Source organism: Pseudophryne corroboree, chromosome 10 (genome assembly GCF_028390025.1).
Source record: "Pseudophryne corroboree isolate aPseCor3 chromosome 10, aPseCor3.hap2, whole genome shotgun sequence".
In the NCBI taxonomy this organism is placed as follows: domain Eukaryota; kingdom Metazoa; phylum Chordata; class Amphibia; order Anura; family Myobatrachidae; genus Pseudophryne; species Pseudophryne corroboree.
This window is the reverse complement of record NC_086453.1, coordinates 32,657,399-32,680,284: the sequence shown is the minus strand read 5'-3', so window position 1 is coordinate 32,680,284 and position 22,886 is coordinate 32,657,399. Positions and strand designations below refer to the sequence as shown.

The 22,886-nt window shown below is 48.6% G+C and overlaps 1 protein-coding gene across 1 annotated transcript in view; it reads left to right on the top strand.

Moving 5' to 3' along the window:
• The window catches only part of LOC134965889 (phospholipase A2 inhibitor gamma subunit B-like), a 60,092-nt gene extending 39,640 nt beyond the window's left edge, over positions 1 to 20,452 (top strand). The window contains exon 7 of the mRNA XM_063942282.1: positions 20,232 to 20,452. Coding sequence (XP_063798352.1) covers positions 20,232 to 20,428 — 197 coding nt within the window. The 3' untranslated portion in view covers positions 20,429 to 20,452. The remainder of the gene's footprint in view (positions 1 to 20,231) is intronic.
• The last annotated feature ends 2,434 nt before the right edge of the window (positions 20,453 to 22,886 follow it).

Here is a 22,886-nt window from a genome sequence, read left to right as displayed (position 1 = left end):
ACCCGGCACTGGAGGCATATACCTGGCACTGGGGGGGAAGCAGGCACTGGGGGGGAATATCTGGCACTGGGGGCATGTACCTGGCACTGGGGGCATATAACCGGCACTGGGGGGGCATATACCCGGCACTGGGGGCATATACCTGGCACTGGGGGGGCATATACCCGGCACTGGGGGCATATACCTGGCACTGGGGGGGAAGCAGGCACTGGGGGGGAATATCTGGCACTGGGGGCATATACCTGGCACTGGGGGCATATAACTGGCACTGGGGGGGCATGTACCTGGCACTGGGGGCATATACCTGGCACCTGGGGGGAATATCTGGCACTGTGGGAGAATATCTGGCACTGGGGGCATATACCTGGCACTGGGGGGGCATATACCTGGCACTGGGGGAATATACCTGGCACTGGGGGGGCATATACCTGGCACCTGGGGGGAATATCTGGCACTGTGGGAGAATATCTGGCACTGGGGGCATATACCTGGCACTGGGGGGGCATATACCTGGCACTGGGGGAATATACCTGGCACTGGGGGGGCATATACCCGGCACTGGGGGCATATACCTGGCACTGGGGGGGGAAGCAGGCACTGTGGGGGAATATCTGGCACTGGGTGCATATATCTGGCACTGTGGGGGAATATCTGGCACTGGGTGCATATACCTGGCACTGTGGGGGAATATCTGGCACTGGGAGCATATGTGGCACTGGGAGCACGGCCCTAGCAACAAGCACTACCCCCTAGCAACGAGCATGACACCCAGTGCATGAAACCCCTGGCAACGAGCATGACATCCTGGCACCGTGCATGGAACCAAGAGCATGAAACCCCTGGCAACGAGCAGGTAATTTAAAAGTAATTGGAAGCCTTACTGTAGAACTTAATGTGTAATGGGCATTACGGTGTGTGGCATAATGTATCACGGACATTGCAGTGTGTGTCATAATGTATCTGGCATTACGGTGTGTTGTAGACTATGTCACGGGCATTGTGGTATGTGGTATAATGTCTCAGGATCATTGTGTTGTGTGTCATACTGTGTCACAGACATTGCATGTGCTATAATGTATCAGGGGCATTGCAGTGTGTAGCATAATGTATAACGGGCATTGCGATTCCTGTCATAATGTGTCACAGGCATTACGGTGTGTGGCATAATGTGTCGGGGGCATTACGGTGTGTGGCATAATGTGTCGGGGGCATTACGGTGTGTGGCATAATGTGTAGGGGGCATTACGGTGTGTGCATATTGTGTCATGTGCATTATTGTCAGTGATCGCAAAAACGCGCTATGGCGCGTATTTTACCCAGAAACAGCCGCCCGGGACTCACATTTAGAAGATGAGCGGGTCCCACAGGACGCGCTCATCTGAATATGTGTTTGCATGTGTTAAGCCTGTCAGCGGAATGCAGGAGGTGACTGGCTGTTTCCTCGGCCAATCACCTCCTGTAGTCTCCATCCAATCACAGCCTGCAGCATCTCCCGCTTTGAATCCTGCTCCCCGCCAGCACATGAATCTGTGCTGCAGGGCTGACAGACTGGCCCCGCTCATCCGGCTCCACTGCCGCTCTGCCGCCAGCACCCTCCTCTGTGACTGGGAGTACAGCTCCGGATCTGCCCGCCGCCACCCCCCTACCCGGGACCCGCTCAACGCCCCACCGAGACCCGACAACTACCTTCCAGCAGGAGCCGGCCGGGCTGCGCAGCTCCCGCTGTTGGTAAGCAGTAGACAGTGCTGCATCGCCCCACTTCACCTGGAGTAGCTGGTGCAGATGCGGGATGTCCGGGGGCTGCAAGCTCCGTGTGTGCAATGTGAGGCCGCTCAGAGTGTCAGGGCCTCACTGACACCATTTTTCTGACAGCACAGTGCAGTGAGTGCACTGGCACAAGTAGCCAGCCGGCGCCGCAGCATGAAGGAGCTATCTGTAAAATCGCAAGCAGAGGCTGGCAAGAAGGAGCTCCTCCGATCGCTTCCCCTGACGGGCTGGCCACTGCTAAATATACCAGTAATCAGTACAACTGTGCAGTGACACTGACTTTCCCATTGCACCTGGGGCTCCACTACTTTGACCTAGTTGGAACTGATTATCGGTATATTTAGCAGTGGCCAGCCCGTCAGGGGAAGCGATTGGACGAGCTCCTTCTTGCCAGAGAACAGCCTCTGCTTGCGATTTCACATAGAGCTCCTCCAGGCTGCGGCTACTACAGGCGCAGGCTGGCTACTTGTGCCAGTGCACTCACTGCACTGTGCTGTCAGAAAAAATAGTGAGTGTCAGTGAGTTGCTGCTGGGGGCGGTACCACTTGTGTCAAACGGCCCCTTCGTGCAACTGGAGGTGATAAGTGAATGGTTACTGCAATGTGCCTCAGTGCTCTACCAGGCGCATTGTGTATAATAACGTGCTCTACCAGGCGCATTGTGTATAATAACGTGTTCTACCTGGCGCAATGTGTATAATAACGTGTTCTACCTGGCGCAATGTGTATGATAACGTGCTCTACCTGGCGCAATGTGTATGATAACGTGTTCTACCTGGCGCAATGTGTATGATAACGTGTTCTACCTGGCGCAATGTGTATGATAACGTGTTCTACCTGGCGCAATGTGTATGATAACGTGCTCTACCTGGTGCAATGTGTATAATAACGTGTTCTACCTGGCGCAATATGTATGATAACGTGTTCTACCTGGCGCAATGTGTATGATAATGTGTTCTACCTGGCGCAATGTGTATGATAACGTGCTCTACCTAGTGCAATGTGTATAATAACGTGCTCTACCAGGCGCATTGTGTATAATAACGTGTTCTACCTAGTGCAATGTGTATTATAACGTGCTCTACCAGGCGCATTGTGTATAATAACGTGTTCTACCTGGCGCAATGTGTATGATAATGTGCTCTACCAGGCGCATTGTGTATAATAACGTGTTCTACCTGGCGCAATGTGGCTGATAACGTGCTCTACCAGGCGCATTGTGTATAATAACGTGCTCTACCAGGCGCATTGTGTATAATAACGTGCTCTACCAGGCGCATTGTGTATAATAACGTGTTCTACCTGACGCAATGTGTATGATAACTTGCTCTACCTAGCGGCAATGTGTATGATAACTTGCTCTACCTAGCGGCAATGTGTATGATAACATGCTCTACCTGATGCAATGTGTATGATAACTTGCTCTACCTAGCGGCAATGTGTATGATAACATGCTCTACCTGGCGCAATGTGTATGATAACGTGCTCTACCTGGCGCAGTGTGTATAACGTGTTCTACCTGGCGCACTGTGTATGATAACGTGCTCTACCTAGCGGCAATGTGTATGATAACGTGCTCTACCTGGTGCAAAGTGTATGACGTGCTGTACCTGGTGCAAAGTGTATGACGTGCTGTACCTGGTGCAAAGTGTATGACGTGCTGTACCTGGTGCAAAGTGTATGACGTGCTGTACCTGGTGCAAAGTGTATGACGTGATCTACCTGGATCAGTGTGCATAGGAGGTTCTACCTGGTGCAATGTGTATAAGCACCACTACTGTGTGGTGTAATGTGAATTGACACTATTATGTGGTCACGCCCCTTCCCTATGAAGCCACGCCCCTGAAATTTTGCGGCGCGCCTACGGCGCGCACTACCTGTTCTTTCTGGTCTAAGTGGTCTAATACCAATTCACTTTCTGCCTAAGGGCACCAAAATATCTAGTTACAGCTCTGGTGCAGGGTGTCCTGCATGCTACAGAGCCCAGCAGCATTGTCACCCCATCCCCCCCATCTTGCAACACTTTTGTAGTGTCCAAACAAGATTAAAATTAATAAGAACCTTCATTCCGATGGGACCCAGAAAACGACCGGTAGGACCCCAATTTTTAAAAGTGAAGGGTCCCTGGGACCCACTTTTTTTTTGGCTCAGCGCGATCACTGATTGTGTGTGGAATAATGTCTAAGGACCATTGCAGTATGTGGCATAATGTATACTGGGCATTACTATAAGGAGGAAAAATGACAAATAATGTAAGGGGCATGAATCAGGATTATTTTTCTTTCCTGTGGTGGCCAACGTCTGGGCGTGCAGGTTACAAAACTGGGGTATAAGGTAGTCTTTTCCTGCAATGCCACGCCCTCCACGCCCATTTCGACAAAGCCACACACCCTTTCTGCCAGCGCGCGCCTGTGGCGCGTGCATTTTTCTACCTTTGCTAGTGCCAATTACGGGGTGTATGAGGGGGGGGGGGGGGGCGCCGAAGGATTTTTTGGCTTGGGGGAGAAAAATTTCTAGTTACGCCACTGCCCCTCCTACAACAGGGAAAGGGGTATTATTCCACGCTGTTTGTGGTACCGAAGCCGGACGGCTCGGTGAGACCAATTTTAAATCTGAAATCCCTGAACACTTACATAAAGAGGTTCAAATTCAAGATGGAATCACTCAGAGCGGTGATAGCAAACCTGGAAGAAGGGGACTATATGGTGTCTCTGGACATCAAGGATGCTTATCTCCACGTCCCAATCTACCCGTCTCACCAAGGGTACCTCAGGTTTGTAGTACAAAACTGTCATTATCAGTTTCAGACGCTGCCGTTTGGGTTGTCCACGGCACCTTGGGTCTTTACCAAGGTAATGGCCGAAATGATGATTCTTCTTCGAAGAAAAGGCGTCTTAATTATCCCTTACTTGGACGATCTCCTGATAAGGGCAAGGTCCAGGGAACAGTTAGAAGTCGGAGTAGCACTATCTCAGGTAGTGTTACGTCAGCACGGGTGGATCCTAAATATTCCAAAATCGCAGCTGATTCCAACGACACGTCTACTGTTCCTAGGAATGATTCTGGACACAGTCCAGAAAAAGGTGTTTCTCCCGGAGGAGAAGGCCAGGGAGTTATCCGAGCTAGTCAGGAACCTCCTAAAACCAGGCCAGGTGTCAGTGCATCAGTGCACGAGGGTCCAGGGAAAAATGGTGGCTTCTTACGAAGCAATTCCATTCGGAAGATTCCATGCAAGAACGTTTCAGTGGGATCTACTGGACAAATGGTCCGGATCGCATCTTCAGATGCATCAGCGGATAACCCTGTCGACAAGGACAAGGGTGTCTCTTCTGTGGTGGCTGCAGAGTGCTCATCTACTAGAGGGCCGCAGATTTGGCATTCAGGATTGGGCCCGGGTGACCACGGACGCCAGCCTGAGAGGCTGGGGGGCAGTCACACAGGGGGGAAAAAAAATTTTTTTCCAGGGCTTGTGGTCAAGCATGGAAACATCTCTTCATATAAACATTCTGGAACTAAGGGCCATTTACAATGCCCTAAGTCAAGCGAAACCCCTGCTTCAGGGTCAGGCGGTATTGATCCAATCGGACAACATCACGTCAGTCGCCCACGTAAACAGACAGGGCGGCACGAGAAGCAGGAGGGCAATGGCAGAAGCTGCAAGGATTCTTCGCTGGGCGGAAAATCATGTGATAGCTCTGTCAGCAGTGTTCATTCCGGGAGTGGACAACTGGGAAGCAGACTTCCTCAGCAGACACGACCTTCACCCGGGAGAGTGGGGACTTCACCCAGAAGTCTTCCACCTGATTGAAAACTAGAGATGAGCGCCTGAAATTTTTCGGGTTTTGTGTTTTGGTTTTGGGTTCGGTTCCGCGGCCGTGTTTTGGGTTCGAACGCGTTTTGGCAAAACCTCACCGAATTTTTTTTGTCGGATTCGGGTGTGTTTTGGATTCGGGTGTTTTTTTCCAAAAACACTAAAAAACAGCTTAAATCATAGAATTTGGGGGTCATTTTGATCCCAAAGTATTATTAACCTCAAAAACCATAATTTACACTCATTTTCAGTCTATTCTGAATACCTCACACCTCACAATATTATTTTTAGTCCTAAAATTTGCACCGAGGTCGCTGTGTGAGTAAGATAAGCGACCCTAGTGGCCGACACAAACACCGGGCCCATCTAGGAGTGGCACTGCAGTGTCACGCAGGATGTCCCTTCCAAAAAACCCTCCCCAAACAGCACATGACGCAAAGAAAAAAAGAGGCGCAATGAGGTAGCTGTGTGAGTAAGATTAGCGACCCTAGTGGCCGACACAAACACCGGGCCCATCTAGGAGTGGCACTGCAGTGTCACGCAGGATGGCCCTTCCAAAAAACCCTCCCCAAACAGCACATGACGCAAAGAAAAAAAGAGGCGCAATGAGGTAGCTGTGTGAGTAAGATTAGCGACCCTAGTGGCCGACACAAACACCGGGCCCATCTAGGAGTGGCACTGCAGTGTCACGCAGGATGTCCCTTCCAAAAAACCCTCCCCAAACAGCACATGACGCAAAGAAAAAAAGAGGCGCAATGAGGTAGCTGACTGTGTGAGTAAGATTAGCGACCCTAGTGGCCGACACAAACACCGGGCCCATCTAGGAGTGGCACTGCAGTGTCACGCAGGATGTCCCTTCCAAAAAACCCTCCCCAATCAGCACATGATGCAAAGAAAAAGAAAAGAAAAAAGAGGTGCAAGATGGAATTGTCCTTGGGCCCTCCCACCCACCCTTATGTTGCATAAACAAAACAGGACATGCACACTTTAACCAACCCATCATTTCAGTGACAGGGTCTGCCACACGACTGTGACTGATATGACGGGTTGGTTTGGACCCCCCCCAAAAAAGAAGCAATTAATCTCTCCTTGCACAAACTGGCTCTACAGAGGCAAGATGTCCACCTCATCTTCACCCTCCGATATATCACCGTGTACATCCCCCTCCTCACAGATTATCAATTCGTCCCCACTGGAATCCACCATCTCAGCTCCCTGTGTACTTTGTGGAGGCAATTGCTGCTGGTCAATGTCTCCGCGGAGGAATTGATTATAATTCATTTTAATGAACATCATCTTCTCCACATTTTCTGGATGTAACCTCGTACGCCGATTGCTGACAAGGTGAGCGGCGGCACTAAACACTCTTTCGGAGTACACACTTGTGGGAGGGCAACTTAGGTAGAATAAAGCCAGTTTGTGCAAGGGCCTCCAAATTGCCTCTTTTTCCTGCCAGTATAAGTACGGACTGTGTGACGTGCCTACTTGGATGCGGTCACTCATATAATCCTCCACCATTCTATCAATGTTGAGAGAATCATATGCAGTGACAGTAGACGACATGTCCGTAATCGTTGTCAGGTCCTTCAGTCCGGACCAGATGTCAGCATCAGCAGTCGCTCCAGACTGCCCTGCATCACCGCCAGCGGGTGGGCTCGGAATTCTGAGCCTTTTCCTCGCACCCCCAGTTGCGGGAGAATGTGAAGGAGGAGATGTTGACAGGTCGCGTTCCGCTTGACTTGACAATTTTGTCACCAGCAGGTCTTTCAACCCCAGCAGACTTGTGTCTACCGGAAAGAGAGATCCAAGGTAGGCTTTAAATCTAGGATCGAGCACGGTGGCCAAAATGTAGTGCTCTGATTTCAACAGATTGACCACCCGTGAATCCTTGTTAAGCGAATTAAGGGCTGCATCCACAAGTCCCACATGCCTAGCGGAATCGCTCCCTTTTAGCTCCTTCTTCAATGCCTCCAGCTTCTTCTGCAAAAGCCTGATGAGGGGAATGACCTGACTCAGGCTGGCAGTGTCTGAACTGACTTCACGTGTGGCAAGTTCAAAGGGCATCAGAACCTTGCACAACGTTGAAATCATTCTCCACTGCACTTGAGACAGGTGCATTCCACCTCCTATATCGTGCTCAATTGTATAGGCTTGAATGGCCTTTTGCTGCTCCTCCAACCTCTGAAGCATATAGAGGGTTGAATTCCACCTCGTTACCACTTCTTGCTTCAGATGATGGCAGGGCAGGTTCAGTAGTTTTTGGTGGTGCTCCAGTCTTCTGTACGTGGTGCCTGTACGCCGAAAGTGTCCCGCAATTCTTCTGGCCACCGACAGCATCTCTTGCACGCCCCTGTCGTTTTTTAAAAAATTCTGCACCACCAAATTCAAGGTATGTGCAAAACATGGGACGTGCTGGAATTTGCCCATATTTAATGCACACACAATATTGCTGGCGTTGTCCGATGCCACAAATCCACAGGAGAGTCCAATTGGGGTAAGCCATTCCGCGATGATCTTCCTCAGTTGCCGTAAGAGGTTTTCAGCTGTGTGCGTATTCTGGAAAGCGGTGATACAAAGCGTAGCCTGCCTAGGAAAGAGTTGGCGTTTGCGAGATGCTGCTACTGGTGCCGCCGCTGCTGTTCTTGCGGCGGGAGTCCATACATCTACCCAGTGGGCTGTCACAGTCATATAGTCCTGACCCTGCCCTGCTCCACTTGTCCACATGTCCGTGGTTAAGTGGACATTGGGTACAACTGCATTTTTTAGGACACTGGTGAGTCTTTTTCTGACGTCCGTGTACATTCTCGGTATCGCCTGCCTAGAGAAGTGGAACCTAGATGGTATTTGGTAACGGGGGCACACTGCCTCAATAAATTGTCTAGTTCCCTGTGAACTAACGGCGGATACCGGACGCACGTCTAACACCAACATAGTTGTCAAGGCCTCAGTTATCCGCTTTGCAGTAGGATGACTGCTGTGATATTTCATCTTCCTCGCAAAGGACTGTTGAACAGTCAATTGCTTACTGGAAGTAGTACAAGTGGGCTTACGACTTCCCCTCTGGGATGACCATCGACTCCCAGCGGCAACAACAGCAGCGCCAGCAGCAGTAGGCGTTACACGCAAGGATGCATCGGAGGAATCCCAGGCAGGAGAGGACTCGTCAGAATTGCCAGTGACATGGCCTGCAGGACTATTGGCATTCCTGGGGAAGGAGGAAATTGACACTGAGGGAGTTGGTGGGGTGGTTTGCGTGAGCTTGGTTACAAGAGGAAGGGATTTACTGGTCAGTGGACTGCTTCCGCTGTCACCCAAAGTTTTTGAACTTGTCACTGACTTATTATGAATGCGCTGCAGGTGACGTATAAGGGAGGATGTTCCGAGGTGGTTAACGTCCTTACCCCTACTTATTACAGCTTGACAAAGGGAACACACGGCTTGACACCTGTTGTCCGCATTTCTGGTGAAATACCTCCACACCGAAGAGCTGATTTTTTTGGTATTTTCACCTGGCATGTCAACGGCCATATTCCTCCCACGGACAACAGGTGTCTCCCCGGGTGCCTGACTTAAACAAACCACCTCACCATCAGAATCCTCCTGGTCAATTTCCTCCCCAGCGCCAGCAACACCCATATCCTCCTCATCCTGGTGTACTTCAACACTGACATCTTCAATCTGACTATCAGGAACTGGACTGCGGGTGCTCCTTCCAGCACTTGCAGGGGGCGTGCAAATGGTGGAAGGCGCATGCTCTTCACGTCCAGTGTTGGGAAGGTCAGGCATCGCAACCGACACAATTGGACTCTCCTTGTGGATTTGGGATTTCGAAGAACGCACAGTTCTTTGCTGTGCTGCTTTTGCCAGCTTGAGTCTTTTCATTTTTCTAGCGAGAGGCTGAGTGCTTCCATCCTCATGTGAAGCTGAACCACTAGCCATGAACATAGGCCAGGGCCTCAGCCGTTCCTTGCCACTCCGTGTGGTAAATGGCATATTGGCAAGTTTACGCTTCTCCTCCGACAATTTTATTTTAGGTTTTGGAGTCCTTTTTTTTCTGATATTTGGTGTTTTGGATTTGACATGCTCTGTACTATGACATTGGGCATCGGCCTTGGCAGACGACGTTGCTGGCATTTCATCGTCTCGGCCATGACTAGTGGCAGCAGCTTCAGCACGAGGTGGAAGTGGATCTTGATCTTTCCCTAATTTTGGAACCTCAACATTTTTGTTCTCCATATTTTAATAGGCACAACTAAAAGGCACCTCAGGTAAACAATGGAGATGGATACTAGTATACAATTATGGACTGCCTGCCGACTGCAGACACAGAGGTAGCCACAGCCGTGAACTACCGTACTGTACTGTGTCTGCAGCTAATATAGACTGGTTGATAAAGAGAAGATGTCTATGTAACTATGTATGTATAAAGAAGACTGAAAAAAATCCACGGTTAGGTGGTATACAATTATGGACGGACTGCCTGCCGAGTGCAGACACAGAGGTAGCCACAGCCGTGAACTACCGTACTGTACTGTGTCTGCAGCTAATATAGACTGGTTGATAAAGAGAAGATGTCTATGTAACTATGTATGTATAAAGAAGACTGAAAAAAATCCACGGTTAGGTGGTATACAATTATGGACGGACTGCCTGCCGAGTGCAGACACAGAGGTAGCCACAGCCGTGAACTACCGTACTGTACTGTGTCTGCAGCTAATATAGACTGGTTGATAAAGAGAAGATGTCTATGTAACTATGTATGTATAAAGAAGAATGAAAAAAAACCACGGTTAGGTGGTATACAATTATGGACGGACTGCCTGCCGAGTGCAGACACAGAGGTAGCCACAGCCGTGAACTACCGTACTGTACTGTGTCTGCAGCTAATATAGACTGGTTGATAAAGAGAAGATGTCTATGTAACTATGTATGTATAAAGAAGAATGAAAAAAAACCACGGTTAGGTGGTATACAATTATGGACGGACTGCCTGCCGAGTGCAGACACAGAGGTAGCCACTGCCGTGAACTACCGTACTGTACTGTGTCTGCAGCTAATATAGACTGGTTGATAAAGAGAAGATGTCTATGTAACTATGTATGTATAAAGAAGAATGAAAAAAATCCACGGTTAGGTGGTATTACAATTATGGACGGACTGCCTGCCGAGTGCAGAGACACAGAGGTAGCCACAGCCGTGAACTACCGTACTGTGTCTGCTGCGACTGGATGATAAATGATATAAAAAATATATATATATCACTACTGCAGCCGGACAGGTATATATTATATATTATATAATGACGGACCTGCTGGACACTGTCTGTCAGCAGAATGAGTTTTATTTTTATAGAATAAAAAAAAAAAAAACACACAAGTGAAGTCACACGACGAGTGTTTAACTTTTTCAGGCAATCACAATATAAGTATACTACTAACTATACTGGTGGTCAGTGTGGTCAGGTCACTGGTCAGTCACACTGGCAGTGGCACTCCTGCAGCAAAAGTGTGCACTGTTTAATTTTAATATAATATGTACTCCTGGCTCCTGCTATAACCTATAACTGGCACTGCAGTAGTGCTCCCCAGTCTCCCCCACAATTATAAGCTGTGTGAGCTGAGCAGTCAGACAGATATATAATATATATAGATGATGCAGCACACTGGCCTGAGCCTGAGCAGTGCACACAGATATGGTATGTGACTGACTGAGTCACTGTGTGTATCGCTTTTTTCAGGCAGAGAACGGATATATTAAATAAACTGCACTGTGTGTCTGGTGGTCACTCACTATATAATATATTATGTACTCCTGGCTCCTGCTATAACCTATAACTGGCACTGCAGTAGTGCTCCCCAGTCTCCCCCACAATTATAAGCTGTGTGAGCTGAGCAGTCAGACAGATATATATAATATTATATATAGATAATAGATGATGCAGCACACTGGCCTGAGCCTGAGCAGTACACACAGATATGGTATGTGACTGACTGAGTCACTGTGTGTATCGCTTTTTTCAGGCAGAGAACGGATATATTAAATAAACTGCACTGTGTGTCTGGTGGTCACTCACTATATAATATATTATGTACTCCTGGCTCCTGCTATAACCTATAACTGGCACTGCAGTAGTGCTCCCCAGTCTCCCCCACAATTATAAGCTGTGTGAGCTGAGCAGTCAGACAGATATATATAATATTATATATAGATAATAGATGATGCAGCACACTGGCCTGAGCCTGAGCAGTGCACACAGATATGGTATGTGACTGACTGAGTCACTGTGTGTATCGCTTTTTTCAGGCAGAGAACGGATATATTAAATAAACTGCACTGTGTGTCTGGTGGTCACTCACTATATAATATATTATGTACTCCTGGCTCCTGCTATAACCTATAACTGGCACTGCAGTAGTGCTCCCCAGTCTCCCCCACAATTATAAGCTGTGTGAGCTGAGCAGTCAGACAGATATATATAATATTATATATAGATAATAGATGATGCAGCACACTGGCCTGAGCCTGAGCAGTGCACACAGATATGGTATGTGACTGAGTCACTGTGTGCTGTGTATCGCTTTTTTCAGGCAGAGAACGGATTATAAAGTAAACTGCACTGTCCTCACTAGTAAACTCTCTCCACTCAGTCTCTACACTTCTACAGTAACAGTACTCCTCCTAGTCAGCTCCAGTAAATCTCTCTCAGTCTCTTATAATCTAAATGGAGAGGACGCCAGCCACGTCCTCTCCCTATCAATCTCAATGCACGTGTGAAAATGGCGGCGACGCGCGGCTCCTTATATAGAATCCGAGTCTCGCGATAGAATCCGAGCCTCGCGAGAATCCGACAGCGTCATGATGACGTTCGGGCGCGCTCGGGTTAACCGAGCAAGGCGGGAAGATCCGAGTCGCTCGGACCCGTGAAAAAAACCATGAAGTTCTGGCGGGTTCGGATTCAGAGAAACCGAACCCGCTCATCTCTATTGTAAACCGTTGGGAAAAACCAAAGGTGGACATGATGGCGTCACGTCTAAACAAAAAACTAGACAGATATTGCGCCAGGTCAAGGGACCCTCAGGCAATAGCGGTGGACGCTCTGGTGACACCGTGGGTGTACCAGTCAGTGTATGTGTTCCCTCCTCTGCCTCTCATACCAAAGGTACTGAGAATCATAAGAAGGAGAGGAGTAAGAACGATACTCGTGGTTCCGGATTGGCCAAGAAGGACTTGGTACCCGGAACTTCAAGAGATGCTCACGGAAGACCCGTGGCCTCTACCTCTAAGAAAGGACCTGCTCCAGCAGGGGCCTTGTCTGTTCCAAGACTTACCGCGGCTGCGTTTGACGGCATGGCGGTTGAACGCCGGATCCTGAAGGAAAAAGGCATTCCAGATGAAGTCATCCCTACCCTGGTCAAAGCCAGGAAGGATGTAACCGCAAAACATTATCACCGCATTTGGCGAAAATATGTTGCGTGGTGTGAGGCCAAGAAGGCCCCTACAGAGGAATTTCAACTGGGTTGTTTCCTCCATTTCCTGCAAACAGGACTGTCTATGGGCCTAAAATTAGGGTCCATTAAGGTTCAAATTTCGGCCCTGTCGATTTTCTTCCAGAAAGAACTGGCTTCAGTACCTGAAGTTCAGACATTTGTAAAAGGGGTACTGCATATACAACCTCCTTTTGTGCCTCCAGTGGCACCTTGGGATCTCAATGTTGTTTTGAGGTTCCTTAAGTCACATTGGTTTGAACCACTCACCACTGTGGACTTAAAATATCTCACATGGAAGGTGACGATGCTGTTAGCCCTGGCTTCAGCCAGGCATGTGTCAGAATTGGCGGCTTTATCATATAAAAGCCCTTACTTAATTTTTCATTCTGACAGGGCAGAATTGAGGACTCGTCCTCAATTTCTCCCTAAGGTGGTTTCTGCTTTTCACATGAACCAACCTATTGTGGTGCCTGCGGCTACTAGGGACTTGGAGGACTCCAAGTTACTTGACGTTGTCAGGGCCCTGAAAATATATGTTTCCAGGACGGCTGGAGTCAGAAAGTCTGACTCGCTGTTTATCCTGTATGCACCCAACAAGCTGGGTGCTCCTGCTTCTAAGCAGACTATTGCTCGTTGGATTTGTAGTACAATTCAGCTTGCACATTCTGTGGCAGGCCTGCCACAGCCAAAATCTGTAAAAGCCCATTCCACAAGGAAAGTGGGCTCATCTTGGGCGGCTGCCCGAGGGGTCTCGGCTTTACAGCTTTGCCGAGCAGCTACTTGGTCAGGGGCAAACACGTTTGCTAAATTCTACAAATTTGATACCCTGGCTGAGGAGGACCTGGAGTTCTCTCATTCGGTGCTGCAGAGTCATCCGCACTCTCCCGCCCGTTTGGGAGCTTTGGTATAATCCCCATGGTCCTTACGGAGTCCCAGCATCCACTAGGACGTCAGAGAAAATAAGATTTTACTTACCGATAAATCTATTTCTCGTAGTCCGTAGTGGATGCTGGGCGCCCATCCCAAGTGCGGATTGTCTGCAATACTTGTACATAGTTATTGTTAACTAAATCGGGTTATTGTTGTTGTGAGCCATTTTTTCAGAGGCTCCTTCGTTGTTATCATACTGTTAACTGGGTTCAGATCACAAGTTGTACGGTGTGATTGGTGTGGCTGGTATGAGTCTTACCCGGGATTCAATATCCTTCCTGATTATGTACGCTCGTCCGGGCACAGTATCCTAACTGAGGCTTGGAGGAGGGTCATAGGGGGAGGAGCCAGTGCACACCACCTGATCCTAAAGCTTTTATTCTTGTGCCCTGTCTCCTGCGGAGCCGCTATTCCCCATGGTCCTTACGGAGTCCCAGCATCCACTACGGACTACGAGAAATAGATTTATCGGTAAGTAAAATCTTATTTTTAAACTGATTTCCAATTGCATTCTGTCAGGGTCAAAAATTACTATTCTCTGTTATCAGCTGTGTTGTAAATTTGTTGCTGGACAATTGTGAAAATTGAATCAAGAAACTTGTGGTAACCCATAGCAACCAATTGTATTGCACTAATCACTTATCTATCGCAGGTTAGACAAGTTGGATGAGCATTGCTTTAAGCACACTTCATTTTTTTATTTGTTGAAGGGAAATAGCGGCATTTCATTTAATTTATGGGGGTCATTCCGACCCGATCGCACGCTAGGATTTTTCGCAGCGGTGTGATCAGGTCACAACTGCGCATGCGTATGCGCCACAATGTGCAGGCTCGTCGTATGGGTGCAAAGCGAATCGTTGCTGAGTGATGGATTTAAACGAAGAATCCGTTCGCACAGCTGATTGCAAAGAGATTCACTGGAAGAGGGCGTGTATGGGTGTCAACTGACCGTTTTCTGGGAGTGTTTGGAAAAATGCAGGGGTGTCCAAGCGTTTGCAGGGCGGGTGTCTGACGTCAATTCCAGACACGAACAGGCTGAAGTGATCGCAGCGGCTGAGTAAGTTCTGAGCTACTCAGAAACTGTACAAAACTTTTTTGTACCACTCAGCTGCACATGCGATCGCACACTTGCAAAACTAAAATACACTCACCTATAGGCGGCAACTATCTGATCGCAGCGCTGCAAAAAATAGCTAGCGAGTGATCAACTCGGAATGACCCCCTAAGTACGGCACTGGTACGGGGTTCCTGTTCAGAGGGTTTAAAGCAATAGCTAATCTATAATGAGTCCAAGCCGTGTGTTTCACATGGCCCCTGGGTACAGAGGGGCCCACACCGCACACCCATGTTCTTCAATACTTAACTCCCCGTAGTCCGGCGCAGGCAGCATCAGCTCTGAAATATCACCGGGCACAAATAGCACTTGGTACATAGGGGGTAATTCAGATCAGATCTGAACTGTGCATGCATATGCACCGCAATACGCAGGCGTGATGGACGGCTGCAAAGTGGATTGCCGTTCAGCGATGGGTTTTTGCGTAGGATCCATTCACATGGGTGTTTGCAAGGAGATTGACAGGAAGAGGGCGTTTGTGGGTGATAACTGACCATTTTCAGGGAGTGTCTGGAAAAATGCAGGAAAAATGTGATCGCAGCGGCTGAGTAAGTCCTGGGCTGCGCAGAGACTGCACAAAATCAGTTTGTGCAGCTCTGCAACACATGCGTTCGCACACTGGCACAATGAATATACACTCCCTCTGTAGGCGGTGACTATCTGAACGCAGGGCTGCAAATTTCGCTGCCTAACGATCAGATCTGAATTTCCCCCATACACAGTAGGGAAATCACTGGGAAAATGGTGCAGAAGCCATTTTTCTGGAGACCTGCACATGCATAGTAGACTCTAGCCCAGTGCTGCAGTCTTGTAGTGGTCAGAGCTGATGGTAGCCATGCAGAGAGGAGGGGAACCGGATGGAGGCTGCACAGTGCACAGGGGTTCCCAACTAATTTAGTACATCTCTGCAACAGTGATACATGCTGCACTGTGCCATTCCTGACCAAATGCAGAGGCCATGGGGTGCAGACTGTGCTGCGCCCTTGGTGATACCACCGCTTACACACCAGAGTTATGGACAGACCTCCCGTATATCACTAACTTCTCCAGAGAAGTGATTGGGATGGGCAAGTGATGACATATTTTGCTGTGCATCCAATCATCATGGCCCTGCCCATGCGGCAAATGCTGGAGATTGCGGCACTACATCATGACAGGGGTGTAGCAAGGACGGCTCCGGTGGAGCGCAAGCTATGGGCACCGGAGAAGTTAGAGGGAGTGCTGCCACCTGACACCCCCCCCCCCCCCCCCATCCCCTATCCCCTTTCCTGTGGGTCAGCTGCAGAGCAGGAGGAGGAGAAGCAGAGGGGCACACACAGACTTGGACTCTGAGACTAGGTAGGTAACAGGGCAGGCAGAGGCAACAGCAGGAGACACTGACAGCCGGCACATGCCGGAGCTCTGCACACTGGGCCGGATTAGCATAGAAAGCAAAGACTCTGACACTGTTCCAGGTTCTTTGCTCTGTAGTGGCCACCGTCATCTCCCCAAATATCACTGGGAAGATGGCGGTGGCCAGGGAGGAAGAACCCGCTTCCTGATATAGGCCCTCATTCCGAGTTGTTCGCTCGCTAGCTGTTTTTAGCAGCATTGCACACGCTAGGCCGCCGCCCTCTGGGAGTGTATCTTAGCTTAGCAGAAGTGCGACCGAAAGATTAGCAGAACTGCTACTAAATATTTCCCTGCAGTTTCTGAGTAGCTCCAGACCTACTCCTAGACTCCGATCACCTCAGTCCGTTTATTCCTGGTTTGACGTCACACACACGCCCTGCGTTCGGCCAGCCACTCCCCCGTTTCTCCAGACAATCCCGCGTTTTTACCTGACACGCCTGCGTTTTTTAGCACACTCCCGGAAAACGCTCAGTTACCACCCAGAAACGCCCCTTTCCTGTCAATCATTCACCGATCAGCAGTGCGACTGAAAAGCGCCGCACGAACAACAGCAAAACTGCTAAGTTTTTAGTTAAATAACTAAGCGCATGCGCCCTGCGTACCATGCGCATGCGCATTTAGCAACAAATCGCAGCATAGCGAAAATCGGCAATGAGCGAACAACTCGGAATGAGGACCAAAGTACGGTAATATCTCGCTCAGAACGATATCCTTTATTTTCTCGTCTACTGTGTATCGTCCATTATTTATAAAGAAATGACACAATCCTGCTGTGTATTATTACAATAAGATATCGTACTCAAAGGATAAAGATTCAGCAGAAACACAGTGTCATAACAAAGGATAATTTGTTGCAACCTGAGAAGGCTGATGTGTAGGATAATACAGATGTCTCAGAATAAGGGGGACATTTACTAAGCAGTGATAAGAGCGGAGAAGTGAGCCAGTTGAGAAGTGGCCCCATCAACCAATCAGCAGCTCTGTATCATTTTATAGTATGCAAATTATAGCTGTTACTTCAGTGCTGATTGGTTGCCATGGGCAACTTCTCCACTGGCTCACATCTCTGCTCTTATCACTGCTTAGTAAATGTCCCCCTAAAGCACAGACTGTACAGGCATCTTATAAAGCCCCATACACACTAGACGAGAAAGTTAAAGATACAGTATCACTCAGAAGGGCCATTCTTAGTGATATCTATTACTATAACGTCTAGTGTGTACACTCATCATCGTAATCGACCCCCTTCCTCGTCTCAACAGTCCAGGCAAAGGAGGACCTCGCTCCCCCCACCCTCGCTGCCCCCACCCTCGCTCCCTCCACCCTTCATGCCGGCATCAGCAAGTATGTATGCAATTGGCGGTGCCGACACCCCACCTGGTACCTGCCGCAGCCAGTGTCTACCCGGCTTAAGTATAAAAGGTTCACATAGTTTTATTATCACATTCCGTTTTTCGGCCACACTATTTTTTTTATATTTCACCATTTATCTGAAATAATTTTAATGCGTACCAAAAAAAAGTAATTTTAACACTTTGGGGGTAATTCAGACCTGATTGTAGCAGCAAATTAATTAGCAGTTGGACAAAACCATGGGGGTCATTCCAAGTTGATCGCTCGCTACGGATTTTCATGGCAGAACGGGGCTAATCTGCGCATGCGTATGCACCGCTATGCGCAGGCGCGTCATACGAGTACACAGTGGTTGTTACCCAGCGATGGCATCTACGACGATTCCATTCGCACATTTTTCTTTTCTTTTTTTTTACTTTTTCATACGTTACGATCCACGCGGACTACGATTGGGAACGGTAACTTGTACCACGCGCAGCGGTAGTGGAGTGAGGCACCTTGCCCGAAGCATGGTGAGCAAAGTGAGCCATGCGAGGGGATGCGGTGCACTAATTGGAGTTCCCAGTCACTTTACAAAGAAAATGACACCCAAAAAAAAACCAAAACACCTCATGTCGACCTTTTTCCATGTTGACCTTTTCCATGTCAACCTAATGACTGTGTTGACCTATTTCAGGTGTCGACCTAGTCACTGTCGACCAATAGTGGTTAACCTAATGACTCTCGACCTAGTCACTGTCGACCAATAGTGGTTAACCTAATGACTGTCGACCCAATGACCCACACCCACTCTGACACTGTGCCAGAGTCTTTGCTCTGTAGTGGCCAGCATCAGCTTCCCAGATACCACTCGGTAGATGGCGCTGGCCAGGGAGAAGGGACTGTTCTCGGACCAAGTAAGGCAGGAAGCGGGTGCTATTATTTTAATTCAGAGAGTGGGGGCATTAGCAGGTATGTGGAGATTCACATTTGGGGCTTTATTTTCATTAAGGAATTTGGGGGGTTGTCAGGTCAGGTCAGTCGGGCATATATAGTGTTTAAAATGTATTTGAATTAAACAATTAAATAGTTAAAAACAGCTACTTTCATAGCAGCTTTACCACGGTGTAATGTGAATAAGTGGCTGAACCATAGTGTAACATGTATAAGGGGCTCTACTGTGTGGCAAAACATGTATAAGGGGCTCTACTGTGAGACATAATGTGTATAAGTGGCTCTACTGTGTGGCATAATGTGTATAAGGGGCTCTACTGTGTGGTGTAATGTGAAAAACGGACTCTGCTGTGCGGTGTAATGTGAATAAGGTGCTTAACCATAGTGTAATGTGTATAAGAGGCTCTACTATGTTGCATAACATGTATAAGGGGCTCGACTGTGTTCCATAATGTGTATAAGGGTCTCTACTGTGTGGCATAACGTGTATAAGAGGCTCTACTGTGTCGCATAACGTGTATAAGGGGCTCTACTGTGTGGCAAAACGTGTATAAGGGGCTCTACTGTGTGGCATAATGTGTATAAGGGGCTCTACTGTGTGGTGTAATGTGAAAAACGGACTCTGCTGTGCGGTGCAATGTGAATTGGTACTAATCTGTGGCCATGCACCTTCCCAATGAAGCCATTATTTATTTATTATTATTTATATAGCGCACACATATTTACAGGGAATAGTACGCCATTGACATTAGTCCCTGCCCCAGGGGAGCTTACAATCTATATTTCTTACTACTACTACTACTACTACTACTACACACACACACACACACAGGTTAATTTTTTTGGGAGCCAATTAACCTACAAGTATATTTCTGGATTGTGGGAGGAAACTAGAGCACACGGAGGATACCCATGCAAGTACAGGGAGAATATACAAACTCCACACAGTTAGGGCCATGGTGGGAATCAAACTCCTGACCTCAGTGCTGTGAGGCAGTAATGCTAACCAATACACCGTCATGCCCCTATATTGTTGTTGCAAGCCTTCGGCACACAATGACCCTATTGTAAACATGGGGGGCATCCAAAGGAAATTTTCATCCGGAGATCCACAAGGTCTGGAACCGACACTGTCACCAGTTTAGGATTTTTTTATATAGTTTCTTTTCAGATGTAACATACCACCACATGTTGGCTAGGCCTCCAATTCAGTACAGGGGAGGGGGGTGCCAAAACATACCCTTGCTCCGGGCACCTTGGCGCCTAGCTACACCTCTGTATCACGCACCCCTCCCCCCTCAGCTCAACTGTATCCCCCCCACACAATCCCCCATCCCAACACAACCAAATCCTCCATTCTCTTTACATTCATGTGTGAGAGAGTAATTCATTTGGAAACTGTGCACTTAATGAGTTATTTATGTTGTATTTCTTTGCTTCACCAGTGGGATCATCCGGTCAAGTGTCAGAGGGTATGCGCGGCTGCGCCACACAAGACATGTGCAACATTCGACTAATAGATAAAACCTTTGGAGAGGTCACCATGAATTCGCACATCACCTGCACGGACGGAACGGCTGGGCTCCACTATAATTGGCTTTTGCTCCTTATTTCAGCTAGTCTCCTTTTAAAGTTCATATGATAAAGTCAAAGTATTGATCAATTACTCCATCTATGGTCCTGATTCAGAAATGTCAGCTAATGCCGCCGCCGCAGCTGTAACCTAGTACGCAGCGGCTCTGCTAAAAAATAGGCAAATGTCGCTGTCCCCTGGATTTGTATTGAGACGCCCACTGACAGCTTTGTAAATCCCAGCGGTTGGGTACAAAGAAGCAGCATTGACTGTCAATCACTTTGCAGATAAACCCTCCCTGCGACCACTGACACGAAACCATCACGGCACATGCGCTGTGCGACGATGGTGTAATAAATGGTTCCACTGCGTACACCTCTGAATCAGGTCCACTTACTGACACAAACACTTCCTGACACAAACAACACCTATTGGCACATACATACTTACTTTCAGACACTCTTTCCTGACACAGATACCCCTTACGCAAAAACACACACACATGACACAGACACTACTTACCGTATATACTCGAGTATAAGCCGACTTTTTCAGCACTTTTTTTTGTGCTGAAAAAGCCCCTTCAGCTTATACTCGAGTCAGTATTTAGGAGGCACACGGAGGGCACAGCGCGCGGCTCTCCTGTGTCCCTCCTGCGTCTCCGGCGTGTGTGTGTTAAAGGAAGTGCCCGTTCGTGAGCTCTGATTGGCTCACGAACCGGCACTTCCTTTAGCACACACACGCCGCTGCAGCAGGAGATGCAGGAGGGACACAGGAGAGCCGCGCGCTGTGCCCTCCGTGTCCCTCCTTCAGAAGACAGCGCGGGAGCGACGGAGGGTAAGTAACTGGCACTGTGGGGCATATCTGGCACATCTGGCACTGTGGGGCATATCTGGCACATCTGGCACTGTGGGGCATATCTGGCACTGTGGGGCATATCTGGCACATCTAGCACTGTGGGGGCATATCTGGCAGTATGAGGGCATATCTGGCACTGTGGGGCATATCTGGCAGTATGAGGGCATATCTGGCACTGTGGGGCATATCTGGCAGTATGAGGGCATATCTGGCACTATGAGGGCATATCTGGCACTGTGAGGGCATATCTGGCACTATGAGGGCATATCTGGCACTATGAGGGCATATCTGGCACTGTGGGGGCATATCTGGCAGTATGAGGGCATATCTGACACTATGAGGGCATATCTGGCACATCTGACACTATGAGGGCATATCTGGCACTATGAGGGCATATCTGGCACTGTTGGGCATATCTGGCACTATGAGGGCATATCTGGCACTATGAGGGCATATCTGGCACTGTGGGGGCATATCTGGCAGTATGAGGGCATATCTGGCACTGTGGGGCATATCTGGCAGTATGAGGGCATATCTGACACTATGAGGGCATATCTGGCACTGTGAGGGCATATCTGGCACTGTGGGGCATATCTGGCAGTATGAGGGCATATCTAGCACTGAGGGCTGTGTACGGCTAGAGCTGCATTTCCCACCCTAGGCTTATACTCGAGTCAATAAATTTTCCCAGGTTTTTGTGGTAAAATTAGGTGCCTCGGCTTATAGTCGGGTCGATTTATACTCGAGTATATACGGTACTGACACAGATACCATTTACTGACACAGACATCACTTACTGACTGATACCCCTTCCTGATACACGCACTTACTGACAGATACTATTTACTGACACACACACAACACAGATAAACTTACTAACACAAACACTTACTGAAATAGGGGGAGGGGAACACCCCCAGGCCAGGTGAGTGCTGCATCTCGCCAGGTGTCACACGCCCACTTTTCTCTTCAATCCACAGACCCGCCTACCCTCTCCTCACAGACCGCAACCTCCTCCCCCAGTCCCCTCCCCTCTTTCACCCTGCATCTGATTGCTGTTGCAGGAATCATAAGCAATAACTTCAGACTGTCCGCGAGGGCAGAGCTTCAGGTGCTATGGGGGAGGTGCTTCGGCGGATCTAGGGGAAGAGCATCAGGCAGATTCGGGGAAGTAGAATATCAGATAGGACGGAAGGACGTGGGGTGGACTTGTCTTTGGCTGGCAGGTTCGGGGTGGGGATGAATGGGCGATGCTACCTCAGGCAGCTGAGAACTGAGTGAGCTGAGCTGTTGGTGTTGACAGAATTGTTTTTCTTGGCTGCACTGCAAGGGATCCTGTGGTCTATTTTCAATGGGGGGGCCAAGCTCCATCCTCCCCATTGTTAATCCAGCCCTGCACTCACCCTATGCCTAACCCCAACCCCTGTGCTACATTCGGGATCCGTCGGAATTCTGACCATGTCGGTATCACGACAGCCAGAATCCCATTCCTATGTATATTAAAATAACATTTTTGCAATTTTGTGACACTCAGAAACTATTGCACGCTGTCACTAACATTATTCCACGTCATTTCACAGCTAGAATGAATACTATTCATTAACCAAGCTTTAATTAATGAACGCTTTATGGCCCTCATTCCGAGTTGTTCGCTCGCAAGGCGATTTTA